Source organism: Lithobates pipiens, unplaced genomic scaffold (genome assembly GCF_037356315.1).
Source record: "Lithobates pipiens isolate NorthernLeopardFrog02 unplaced genomic scaffold, aLitPip1_a1.2 Scaffold_24, whole genome shotgun sequence".
NCBI lineage: Eukaryota > Metazoa > Chordata > Amphibia > Anura > Ranidae > Lithobates > Lithobates pipiens.
This window is the reverse complement of record NW_027507786.1, coordinates 4,890,939-4,904,823: the sequence shown is the minus strand read 5'-3', so window position 1 is coordinate 4,904,823 and position 13,885 is coordinate 4,890,939. Positions and strand designations below refer to the sequence as shown.

General features: G+C 47.1%; 1 protein-coding gene across 1 annotated transcript in view; it reads right to left on the bottom strand.

Moving 5' to 3' along the window:
- The window catches only part of TSG101 (tumor susceptibility 101), a 53,595-nt gene that overhangs the window by 15,546 nt on the left and 24,164 nt on the right, over positions 1-13,885 (bottom strand). The window contains exons 4-7 of the mRNA XM_077453532.1: positions 12,980-13,143; positions 10,402-10,525; positions 6,012-6,072; positions 4,309-4,412 (exon numbers count right to left, since the gene is read on the bottom strand). Coding sequence (XP_077309658.1) covers positions 4,309-4,412; positions 6,012-6,072; positions 10,402-10,525; positions 12,980-13,143 — 453 coding nt within the window. The remainder of the gene's footprint in view (positions 1-4,308; positions 4,413-6,011; positions 6,073-10,401; positions 10,526-12,979; positions 13,144-13,885) is intronic.

The window sequence follows — 13,885 nt, the reverse complement described above, 5'->3', positions numbered from 1 at the left end:
AGGCAGTGTAGGGGTTAAGTGTGACCTAATGTGTGTTTTTTTTTACTGTAGGGGGCGTGGCTTGGCGTGTGACATCACTAATCGTCGTTCCCTATGACAGGGAACACACGATCAGTGACAAGCTCACTAGGAAGCACGGGGGAGAGGTTTGTTTACACTTACCTCTCCCCGTTCTTCAGCTCTGTGACCCGATTGCGGGACACCGGCGGCGATCTGGTCCGCCGGTCCCACGGACACGGAGCTCAGGACCGGGTTGCGAGTGCGCTGCCAGCGGCGCGCGCGACCCACGGCTGGGCTCTTAAAGGGCAACATACCTGTATGTGCTTGTGCCCAGCCGTGCCATTCTGCTGACGTATATCGGCGTGAGGGCGGTCCTTAAGTGGTTGTAAACCTCAGATATGAAATATGAACAAAGCATATCCCTCTAGAGCAATGATTTCCAAACTACGGCTCTCCAGCTGTTGGGGAACAACATCTCCCATGAGGCACTCTGACATTCACAGACATGATTAGGAATGATGGGAATTGTAGTTCCTGAACAACTCATGTGACCCCCTCCCCTCTCCAGGGGAAGCAAGGCCAATAGAGCTTTGGCCCTACTTCTCCTTTAATAAGACCTTAGAGATGAGATCTCCCTGGAAGGAACTGGTGACAGTATTAACGAGCCTTCGGCATCCTTCAGCCCGCAGGGATCATCAGCATCAATCCATTATCTCCCAGGAGACCACTTCACAGGTTAATTAGCAAGATCAGCCGTTGAGGAAATGCATCCAGTAATCAGCCTCAAGGGTCACCAATACGGGTTCCATCTATAAATACCTACCCGAGTCCTGATAGAAAGCAACATACACATAGGACCTTACCAACGAGGACCAATATCACAGGTCAGCAGATTTCCCTTAGGGGATGGTGGAAGTTATTCACCTGCAGCCACACATTCACTTATTATGAAAAAAGATTTTGGACTATTTTGATTGATTCGGACTTTGCACGGGAGTTTTTCTTTTACGCATAATCTTCTTTGGCGCTGAGCATATCTTATCTGTTTGATGATTTTGAATTTGTTTTATGCAATGCTCGGCACACATTCACAAATATTTTTGCAGAACATATTTTATCACATTGTCCTTGAAGCTTTATTTTGAACTGATTTGCAAAACTTTCCTGCACACAATTTAGCAGGAAGTATCAGCCGCAGGCTCTGTACCTTGTACTGCAGTGTAGTCACCGGTTTGTGTAGAGCACTTCAGCGGCGCCCTCTACTGGGAGTAATATTGCAGCAGATGCGACTGCTTAACATAACAAAGATCGACATCTACTTAGCTTCATCTAGAGCCCAGGGGTCTGCAAACTTTACAAACAAAGGGGCAGTTTACAGTCCTTCAGATTTTAGGGGGCTGCACTGTGCCCAGTGGGGAAAAAAAAAAAAAACTCCCCAGTGGAAATGGAGGGTCAGTGGAAGTAAAAAAAAAAAAAAAAAAAGGATATAGCATCTGTGGTCATTAGGAGGACAAATAGCGCCCCGCCCTCGGTGTCGGCGGGAGGAATAGCGCCCCGCCCTCGGTGTCGGCGGGAGGAATAGCGCCCCATCCTCGGTGTCAGTGGGAGGAATAGCGCCCCGTCCTCGGTGTCAGTGGGAGGAATAGCGCCCCGTCATTGGTGTCAGTGGGAGGAATAGCGCCCCATCATTGGTGTCAGTGGGAGGAATGGCGCCCCATCATTGGTGTCAGTGGGAGAAATAGTGTCCCATCATTGGTGTCAGTGGGAGGAATAGTGCCTCACTGCTAGTGTCAGTGCAGGGAATAATGCCCCATATTTGGTGTCAGTAAGAGGAATAGTACCCGATCGTTGGTGTCAGTGGGAAGAATAGTGCCCCATCATTGATGTCAGTGGGCGGAATAATGTGTAGTTGCTGATATCAGTGGGAAGAATAGTACTCAATTGTTGGCATCAGTGGGAGGACTAATACCCTATTGCTGGTGTCAGAAGAAGGAATGCTGCCCCATTATTATTTGTATTAGTGGGAAGGAATAAATGTCCCAGTGCTAGTATAAATGGGTGGAACCACAGTCACAGTTTTGAGGCCAATCATGTTGAGCAATGAAAGCCAACCAGAAGAAATCTCTGTCAGGTCATCACTGCTTTTGAGGCAAGAGGATTTCTCAGCATTAAAAAGCTGCACCACACGCGGTACTGAACCTCTCAATAGTAGGAATAAACATGAACCTAAATTCAGACACAAACTTGTATTTAGGGATTACCATAAGAAGGCCTAGAGAAGAGAGGGCGAGATGAGAAGAGAGGAGAGAGAGGGCGAGATGAGAAGAGAGGAGAGAGAGGGCGAGATGAGAAGAGAGGAGAGAGAGGGCGAGATGAGAAGAGAGGGGGCGAGATGAGAAGAGAGGGGGCGAGATGAGAAGAGAGGGGGCGAGATGAGAAGAGAGGGGGCGAGATGAGAAGAGAGGGGGCGAGATGAGAAGAGAGGACGAGAGGGCGAGATGAGAAGAGAGGACGAGAGGAGAGGAGAGGGCGAGAGGAGAGGAGAGGAGAGGAGAGAGGGCGAGAGGAGAGGAGAGGAGAGGAGAGAGGGCGAGAGGAGAGGAGAGAGGGCGAGAGGAGAGGAGAGGAGAGAGGGCGAGAGGAGAGGAGAGAGGGCGAGAGGAGAGGAGAGAGGGCGAGAGGAGAGGAGAGAGGGCGAGAGGAGAGGAGAGAGGGCGAGAGGAGAGGAGAGAGGGCGAGAGGAGAGGAGAGAGGGCGAGAGGAGATGAGAGGAGAGGGGGCGAGAGGAGATGAGAGGAGAGGGGGCGAGATGAGATGAGAGGAGAGGGGGCGAGATGAGAAGAGAGGAGAGGGGGCGAGATGAGAAGAGAGGAGAGGGGGCGAGATGAGAAGAGAGGAGAGGGGGCGAGATGAGAAGAGAGGAGAGAGGGCGAGATGAGAAGAGAGGAGAGAGGGCGAGATGAGAAGAGAGGAGAGAGGGCGAGATGAGAAGAGAGGAGAGAGGGCGAGATGAGAAGAGAGGAGAGAGGGCGAGATGAGAAGAGAGGAGAGAGGGCGAGATGAGAAGAGAGGAGAGAGGGCGAGATGAGAAGAGAGGAGAGAGGGCGAGATGAGAAGAGAGGAGAGAGGGCGAGATGAGAAGAGAGGAGAGAGGGCGAGATGAGAAGAGAGGAGAGAGGGCGAGATGAGAAGAGAGGAGAGAGGGCGAGATGAGAAGAGAGGAGAGAGGGCGAGATGAGAAGAGAGGAGAGAGGGCGAGATGAGAAGAGAGGAGAGAGGGCGAGATGAGAAGAGAGGAGAGAGGGCGAGATGAGAAGAGAGGAGAGAGGGCGAGATGAGAAGAGAGGAGAGAGGGCGAGATGAGAAGAGAGGAGAGAGGGCGAGATGAGAAGAGAGGAGAGAGGGCGAGATGAGAAGAGAGGAGAGAGGGCGAGATGAGAAGAGAGGGCAAGAGAAAATTTAAACTCTGGCTCCCCTTTGAGAACTATACAAACACCGCCCACCTCTTCATGACACCACTACTAACTCCACCCACCTGATGATGCTACTACTAACTCTGCTTACCCACTGATGACAGCACTAATATCTCTGCCCACCTAGTGATGTTAGCTTCCCCCAAGAAAAAATCTATTTAAAGCCCAATTAAAATTTCAGTTTTAAACAGCTGAATGCATTCCAGGTGCATCAAAGTAGAAGTAGAAACGCCCATCACCTGCCAGCATGCTGCAGAGGATGACTCTTATCTGTATGGAAGCAGTGGTCTCTCTGCAGAAATATGACCAACTGATGAACTCTGCCAGCTATGCCCACCTAGTGATGATGCCACTACTAACTCCACCCACCCATTGATGTCACTAGTAACTCTGCCCACCTATGGATGATGCCACTACTAACTCCGCCCCCCTAGTGGTGACATCAATACTAACTCCACTTTCCTCTTGATGACGCCACTACTAACTCCGCCCACCCACTGATGGCAACACTACTAACTCTGCCCCCTAGTGATGAGGCTACTGCTAAATCTGCCCACCCACTTATGACAACATTACTAACTCTGCCCCCTTAGTCTGTATAGAAGCAGTGGTCTCTGTAGAGATCTAGCCACCGCCACGAGTCTGAGCTAGAGCATTCCAATCCGCAGGGGGCATTACATTTGCAAAGCAATTTCAGTACAGGGGAGGCACCTGTACACCAGTGCACGACCAGTAAGATTTAAAGATTCCAAAAATGTATTTTTTGGCAGCTTGGCGTACCGGACCTAAAATCATCTCAAGAAATAAAACTCCAATGAAAAAAACATAAACTCACCAGAGCTGGTGACCTGAGGGTGAGGTGCAGGGGGCTGGGGAAACATCCCAGGGCCAGAAGTTGGTGGGTATTGTCCACCAGCGGGGTAAAAACCAGGATAGCCACTGCAAGCAGAAACATTTGGGATAAGAGGTGAAAATGCATGAAACTTAAAATTTACATAAAAGTAAAACTCTCTCTTTTAGTATTGAGTGGAGTAGGGAAGGCTTAGACCCTCTGTCAGGCTTTTATTGCTGGCTGGGGAGATTCGCCCTAATTGGTGTCACCAAGAGAACAAGTGATGGGAATCCAAAAATGTAGAGTTGTCACCAAGAGAAGAAGGTAACTCATTCAGTATGGACACCAGATGCAAGCACAACTGTCTAAAAATGGAATTCCCTTCATTTGTGGGAGATTTCCTTTCACTTCTTGTTGCATCTCTGAGAGGAGGAACTGAAGGGAAATTTCCTCAACAGGTCAGCCTGAATGCCCGCCCTGCCGTGGTGACGTCACTTTCGTGTTCCAGACTGGTCAGCGTGGAGCTTCCCGTCAAGTGGGTACTGCACAGAAGCCTGTGATGGAATTCAACACCCCCACCGCCGAGGGATCGATACCGGAGCCCGCAGAGTGGCATCAGAGCACCCCAGGACGATTTTATCATTGATGGGCATCTCCACCCCATGGACCTGTAAGTTTTACACCTTACACAAAATATACTAAAACCAGTAGGATTCTTTCAGTTGGTGCCTCCCCCCTCTCCACCTTTCATACAGTACTCACTGGCCACACCTACACCTATCCATACAGTACCCACTGACCACACGTACCCCCGTCTATACAGTACTCCCTAGACACACCTACCCCTGTCCATAAAGTTCTCCCTAGACACACCTACACACGTCCATACAGTACCCACTGCCCACACCTACCCCCGTCCATACAGTACTCATTGGCCACACCTTCCCCGTCCATACAGTACTCATTGGCCACACCTTCCCCGTCCATACAGTACTCATTGGCCACACCTACACCCGTTCATACAGTACCCACTGGCCACACCTACCCCCGTCCATACAGTACTCATTGGCCACACCTTCCCCGTCCATACAGTACTCATTGGCCACACCTACACCCGTCCATACAGTACCCACTGGCAACACCTACCCCCGTCCATACAGTACTCATTGGCCACACCTTCCCCGTCCATACAGTACTCATTGGCCACACCTACACCCGTTCATACAGTACCCACTGGCCACACCTACCACAGTCCATACAGTACTCACTGCCACACCTACGCTGTTCATACAGTACTCACTGGCCACACCTACCACCATTCATACAGTACTCCCTAGTCACACCTACACCCGCCCATACAGTACTCACTGGCCACACCTACACCCGCCCATACAGTACTCACTGGCCACACCTACACCCGTCCATACAGTATTCACTGGCCACACCTACACCCGTCCATACAGTATTCACTGGCCACACCTACACCTGCCCATATAGTACTCCCTAGATACACCTACACCAGTCCATACAGCATTCATCTTGGTGATTGTTGTTACCAAGAGAGAAAGCGATAGGAATCCAAGATTTGTTTTGGGGGTTGATACAATTTTCAACTCTCACGGATAGCAGCAATTCTTGCAGCAGACATCGGTGTGTTTTGTGGAGTTCAGCATACACAGAAAGCATTACTATGCATATTACTATACCTGGGGTTGGACGGATGACCAGCTGCCGGATATGGGGGCATAGAACCAGGTATGTATGAGGCTGGAGGAGATAAAGAATTATTATTTTTTTAAAACATTACAAACATAAATCTGAAAATTAGAAAAAGTAAATCGTTCCAAAAAAAGGACAGAATATACATGTCACAATAAAGGGATCCAAATCCATGAAAATAGGAGAATATAAATGTGAACATCATGGACATATTCATGAGTTTTACTTACTGAATGACGCCAGTACAATTTTGGTAAAAAAAAAAAAAAAAAAAAACGAAACCACCATCTCCAGAACAGAGAGGCAGTCTGTACTACCTGCGATCACACAAGGTTTTTAAGTGATTCTAAAGGCTCAAGGTTTTTTACCTTTATGTATTCTATGCAGCCCCCCCCCTCCCCCAATACTTACCTGAGCTCCCTCTCGACCACCCCCCCCCCCACAATACTTACCTGAGCTCCCTCTCGACCACCCCCCCCACAATACTTACCTGAGCTCCCTCTCGACCACCCCCCCCCCCCACAATACTTACCTGAGCTCCCTCTCAATCCAACCCCCCATTACTTACCTGAGCTCCCACTCGATGCACCCCCCCCCCCATACCTACCTGAGCTCCCTCTTGATCCACTGATGTGCACAAGATCTTCTTTACGGGTCTCTCTTTCCTCATTGGCTGCTGAGAGAGCAAAGGGAGGCACTGGCTGTCAAACACAGCCAGTGAGTCAATGAGGAGAGAGTAGGGTGGGGGTGTCTTTTAGACGCATAGAGGGGGGCTCAGGAGCGAGCATGCACCAGTGGCCCCGGAGCAGAGAAAGTGAAGGAAAAGCCACATCATGAACACAGACAGAAATAAAAAGCTGGCAGGGGCTCTAGCCTTCGCTTACTCTAATTATTTCTATGTCCCGGTTACAGATTTTTCCTGACTTCCTGTGTGATGGAACTGTTGTCAGCAGGATAGGAAGTGGAAATCTCTTTAACCACCTGCCAACCTGGTACCGTACAAATACTGGAGTGGCGCAATCATGGTCATGTACATCAGTGTGCCTGCTCAACGTGCTCCCCCTGCGACCTCTGTGTCAACCGCACAAAGCGGATTGGCGCTCACGCTACCGGGCCACTTAAAGCGCCTCAGGGATCTATGTGATCACATGATTACAATGTCAATAAAGCTGTAATGAATGAATTTAATTCATAACAGCTCAGCTTCCTATACTAGTAAGCTGCGATTGGCCCACAGCTATCACATGTTATATGGGCCAATCACAACTTACTAGTATAAGAAGCAGAGCTGTCATTTATTATAATTTTTCTGTTAGGTTAGAGTTAGGATTAGAGGTTGGGTTTTTTTTTTTCTTATTTTTGTTAGGGTGTTACTACTAAAAGTAAAATAAATACACAATAAATAATATGCAAGGATAAATAATTAACCCCTAACCTTAAAGAGGAAGTAAACCCTTACAAACCACTTTGACCTACAGGTAAGCCTAGATTAAGGCTTACCTGTAGGTCCAAGAAATATCTCCTAAACCTATATGGTTTAGGAGATATTTGCCCGAAAACGGGCACCGCTGTCTACGGCGCATGCGCCGTAGATAGCGGCGCGCAGGCGCACTAAACGCGGCAGTTCCAAGAATGGAGCTGCCGCATTTGTCGACTCCCGTGCGCATGCGCGGGAGTGACGTCATCGCGGCTTTGCCGAATAACAGCGGCGGAGCTGCGAGACGCCACAAGCAAGATGGATGCGGCGGACTACAGGGAACAGCGGCGACTTCGCTGGCTCCTGTGTCAGGTAAGTGACACATAATGGACTACTATGCGATGCATTGTAGTCCATTATGCTTTACCTTTGCAGGGAAAAAAAGAGGAAGTAAATTCATCAGGGTTTACTTCCTCTTTAACCACTTGCTTACTGGGCACTTAAACCCCCCTCAGTCCCAGACCAATTTTCAGCTTTCAGCGCTGATGCACTTTGAATGACAATTGCGCGGGCATACAATACTGTACCCAAATGAAATTTTTATCATTTTTTTCCCACAAATAGAGCTTTCTTTTGGTGGTATTTAGTTACAGCTCGGAGTTTTATTTTTTGCTAAACAAACAAAAAAAGATGCAAAAAAAAAAAAAATCATGTTTTAATAGTTTGTTATAAAATTTTGCAAACGGGTCATTTTTCTCCTTCATTGAAGTGCGCTGATTAGGCGGCACTGATAGGCTGCATTGGTGGGCACTGATGGGCTGCATTGGTGGGCACTGATGGGCTGCATTGGTGGGCACTGATGGGCTGCACTGGTGGGCACTGATAGGCAAAGTTAAGGCGGCACTAATAGGCACAGATAAGGCGGCACCGATGGGCACAGATAAGGCGGCACTGATGGGCACAGATGGGCACAGATAAGATGGCACGGATGGGTGGCACGGATAAGTGGCACGGATGGGTGGCACGGATGGGCACTGATAGGTACCACAGATAGATGGGACTGATGGGCACTGATAGGTGGCACTGATAGGTGGCTCTGATAGGTGGCACTGCTGGGCACTGATGGGCGGCACTGCTGGGCACTGATGGGCGGCACTGCTGGGCACTGATGGGCAGCACTGGGGTGCAGCACCTTTGAGGCAGATTTTGGGTGGCACTGTGGGTGGCACTGCTGGGTGGCACTGTGGGCACTGCTGGGTGGCACTGTGGGCACTGCTGGGTGGCACTGTGGGCACTATGGGCACTGCTGGGTGGCACTGACAGGGGGGCACTTACTTTATTTCAGGATGGCACTGCGGGTGGCAGGTGGGCACTGGCAGGGGGCAGGTGTCCGTTTAAATTGCTGGCCGTGATCGGGACTGATGTCCCGAACACGGCCGCCGGCGATCGGCTTTTTTTTTTTCTCCTCGCGCTGTCAGCGCGAGGAGGAATACTAGCCGATTACCGGCTCCGTTTTATCACATGATCAGCTGTCATTGGCTGACAGCTGATCACGTGATAAGGGGTCGGGATCGACCCCTTACACGGATCGGTGATCAGGCGAGTCTCACGGACTCACCGATCACAGAGCGCGCCGCGCGCGCCCCTCAGGGGGCGCGCAGGCCGCTCGTAACCGGGACTACGTCAATAGACGTAGTCCCGAAAATGTGGGTCCGCGCTATTGCCGTCATTTTGCAATAGCGCGGTACCCAAGTGGTTAAAGTGCTTATTAACCCCCCCAAAAAAAAAATTCCTGGCCCCTTAAAGCCGATTATGAGGGCCTCCCATGTGCACGCTGTGATCACCGAGTCACTGAGACCCGGGTGATCACTGATCTGAGTAAGGGGCCGGTCCCGGTCCCTTACCATGTGATCAGCTGTCAGCCAATGACAGCTGATCACATGATCAAAACAAAAGCTCAGTGATCTTTTTTTTTTCCTCCTCACACAGCAGAGGAGGAAAAAAAAAAAGCCAGTCACTGGCTCAGCCTAAAGGGTCATCGGTCCCGAAACGGAAGAGGCAATTATGCCTCATAATTTGAACCTGAAAGTGCCAATAAGTGCCACCTATCAATGCCCACAAGTGCCACCTATCAATGCCACATAGAAGTGCTGCCTTTCTGTGTAACCGATCGGTGCCCATCACTGACACCCATCGGTGCCCATCACTGCCGCCTCATCAGCGTACATCAATGACGGACAAAGATTACCTGTTTTAAAATTTTATAACAAAATAAAAAAAATATATTTTTTTTAACAAAAAAAAAAAATAATAATAAATAAATCGCACAGGTGATCAAATACCCCCAAAAGAAAGCTATTTGGGGGAAAAAAATTATAAAAATTTCATTTGGGTACAGTGTTGTATGACCGCGCAATTGTCATTCAAAGTGCATCAGCGCTCAACGCTGAAAATTGGTCTGGGCAGGAGGGGGGGGGGGGGGGGGGGTTTAAGTGTCCAATAAGCAAGTGGTTAAACAGAAGAGAGCTTGTGCTGTGTAATTGTGAAGATAGTTGATTTTATTGGATAACAGAGAAAAAAAAATATAAAAAAAAATTTCTCCAAATGTTCATGCTTTTACCATTCATATCACCCCCCCCCCCCCCCCCCGTCCCCAATGGTGATCAAATGGCACCAAGAGAAAGCTGTATCTGTGTGAAAAAAAACAAAATGTCCTTTGTGTACAGTGTTGCATAACCGTGCAATTGCCAAGTTAAATTAGCACAATGAATAGCAAACTAAAGCTCTGGTCATGAAGGGGGTAAAACCTTCCGGAGTAGAGGTGGTCAATGGAGTCCTAGATATCAGTAAAATCCAGATTGGTGGGGGGGGGAGTTGCTTTCTCCCCCACACTAAACAAAATGACTGGGCATACACGTTGACACAAGTTAAATATTTACAAAAAAAAAAAAAAAACTCACTGTTAGGGGGTCCCTGTGCTGGATACATGTACGGAGCTGGTGCAGATGATCGAGAGAACACTGGAGGCTCCTCACCGAACACAACAATCAGGATCTGGATTAAGCCGAGGAGGTCTGATGGAGGCTGTGGAGAGGAAGGGCCAGTGAGGACACAATACCATACTGGAGGGTCTCTACTATTCTCATGCAGCTACCCTGATTACTCCAGAACATTCTCATTCAGTCGGGTCACATGGCTTGGTTTCCAGCCAAATGGATCAAACCACTCTAACAACACTGACCTGGATTTTGGCTGCATTCACACCTGAGCGTAGCGTCTGAGCGTTTTTATGCAAGATTTTAGCATTTTTATACAGAGTTTTTGAGCTTTTTTTTTTTATTATTATTATTATTAGCCAATACAGGAAACTATCATCTGTTCCATCATTTGTTACTAGGTTTTTCAGCTTTATTAGCTTCAGCTTTTCAATCAGCTTTTTTTTTTTCATTATTATTTTTATTTATATATAAATATATATATTATATAATTATTATTCATTTATTCAAATTTTTTTGTTAGGTTAGAGATAGGATTAGAGGTTGGGTTTTTTTCTTATTTATTTTTGTTAGGGTGTTACTACTACTAAATGTAAAATAAATACACAAAAAAAAAAAAAAAACGTAATCACAAATAAATAATAAATACCCATGTAAGGACAAATAAATGAACCCCTTTTCTTTTTTTTTAAATAAAAAAAAAACCTTTTCTTAAATTGTTTGTTAAAGTGGGGTGCCCCCTAAAAAAAAAAAAAAAAAAAAAAAAATTAAAAGTCAGCAGCTACAAATACTGCAGCTGCTGACTTTTAATAATCGGACACTTACCTGCCCCAGGGTCCAGCGATGCGGGGGAACGAAGCCCCCCCCTCGTTCCCTGCTCGCGGCACTGTCATTCGTACTGTGGGCACCCGGCTGTGGCTTCACAGGGCGGCGTGATACGCCGCGCAGTCACCTGGGACACGTGACAGGTCCCAGATGACTGTGCGGCGCGAGGGGAAGTGAAGTCACCAGCCCGGGCAAGGAAGAAGGCAGACTACGAGGGACCCCCTAGCAACAGGTATTTAGAGGTAAGTAAAAAATATTTTTTCTCTCAATTAATTTTTTTTTTTTTTAAAGAATTTTAAACGTTTTTTGATTTTTTGGTGGCACCACCACTTTAACCTCAAAAAAAGAAAAAAAAAAATAGGTTTTCTGGTCCCTTAAAGCAGATTAAACAGCACAGTGTTTGTGTTGTGTAATATCCCCCCCCGCTAAACTGTAAAAAAAAAAATAAAAAAGATTTTTGTGGTCATTAGGGGACCTGCCACTTCCTGTATCCCCCTTTTCTATACTGACCACGAAAATCAGGGCTGTTGAGCCCTGACCACCGTGGTCAGAGTGCGTCCCTCCGTCATATGCAGCCTGCTCTCAGCTCCCCACTCTCCTCCTCACTCCCCCCCCCCCGCCTGTCATCTCTGTGTCTGTGCGTCTCCATTTCCACCCCCCCCCCACCGCTATTAGTAAAATAAAAAATTCTAAATGGTTCCCACCAGCCACTCTCTTATAGCCTGGCATTGCACACTGCATTAGTCTTTTACCTATTTAGAATGATCTAAATAATAATAATGTTTTTTTGTTCAGGTTTGGGTATTATATCATTCATAAAAATATAAAATTTATCTAAAGTGGAGGGCCACCCAAAAAAAAAAAAAAAAAAAAAAAAAAAAACGGCATTAATATTCTTTAAAAAATGTAATTTTTAACTTACCAGAAACCCCTGTTGCTAGGCAGTCTTCCTAATCTGCCTCTCCCTACTCTGTGGTGATCTTCAGTCTTCTCTCCTCTTCGCGCTGTCTTCTGGGGAAGGTGGCGTGCAGTGTTCTGGGAACGGTGTGTGTCCCAGAACACTCACGAAGTGTCGCGCATGCGCAGTAGGAAAGGCTCCACTGCCTGTTTCCTTTAGTGAGGATGGCGGCGCTGGGACACGATACGTTCCTCGGGGGGGGGGGGGCGGAAAGTGGACGGTGACATCGCGGGCGCCCTGGACAGGTAAGGGTCCTTAATAAAATTCAGCAGCTACAGTGTTTATAGCTGCTGACTTTAAAAAAAAAAAAATAATATATATATATATATATATATATATATATGTTTTCCGCCTCTTTAATATATTTTTTTCAAGTTAGGGGTTATTATTATGTAATATTCATTTATTTTATGATGATTTTTAATTATTTGTGCATTCATTTTACATTTATTTTTTATGCATATATTATTACTATTTTTTTTCTTTTTAAAATTTTTGCATTTGAACAGAAAATTGTGAAAAAGAGCATGAAAACGCGCATTTTCATTAATTTCTATGGACGTAAAAACGTGCCAAAATGCGTATATTTGCCCAATTTGACCTACAAAAAAAAGCTCCAGAACTTTTTTTTTTTTTTTTTTGAGCTTCAGGCGACTTGTAGTGGAGATGTGAACCATCTCCATAGAGAATAATTGGTTTTCTTTTCTCCTCCGGCGTTTTGAAGGTGTGAATGGGGCCTCAGTGACCTCCAGTACTTACATGCTTCCACTCATGCAGATATGGGAGGTAGATTTTGCCATTGGCATCCACGTGCTTCCCGGTTTTGATGGTCATCGTGCTGGTGGGTTTCACAAAGCAGATGGGAGGGTTGTAGGGGTAGGTGTCCAGCAGCCATAGGCATATTGGAATATTGTATGTGTTACCTAAAAATAAAACAATTTAGTTACAAAATATTTCCTGAGAAGGAATTTCCGATTGTTCAGACTGTTTGCCAAAGTTAGTAAATTAAACAAAAGTTCTAGTGTAAAAAATCTTCTCTATTAGCTAAAGATTTACACCTCTAAATGTGACCCAGTAACAATTACCGTATTTATCGGCGTATAACACGCACTTTTCTCCCCTTAAAATCAGGGGGAAATCGCCGGTGTGTGTTATACACCGATCCTCCGCGATTTCTGAGCGATTTTGAGCCTCTGGGCGGCTTTCGGCCGCCTTCGGCTCTTCTTGTGGCTTTCTGCCGCATTCGGGGCATTCTCGGCGGCTTTCGGAAAACCGCCGAGAATGGCCGAGAGCAGCCGAAAGCCGCCGAGAATGGCCGAAGGTGGCCGCGAGAAGAGCCGAAGGCGGCCGCAAGCCGTGAGAAGAGCCGAAGAACTACCGGGCCCCGCCGAGATACACAGGACATCTCGGCGGCGCCATTTTTAAAAATAAAACAAGGCTGCAATGATGGACAGGCTGCAAATGACACTGACAAGGCTTCAGATGGACACTGATAAGGCTGCATTGATGGGCATTTAAATGTAAGTTTTTTTTCCTTAAATTTCCCTCCTAAACTTGGGGTGAGTGTTATATGCCGGCGCGTGTTATACGCCAATAAATACGGTATTCCCTCTGCAAAAAAAAAAAAAGACAGCTCTGTGTAAGGCTCGCTTTACAACGCCGCAA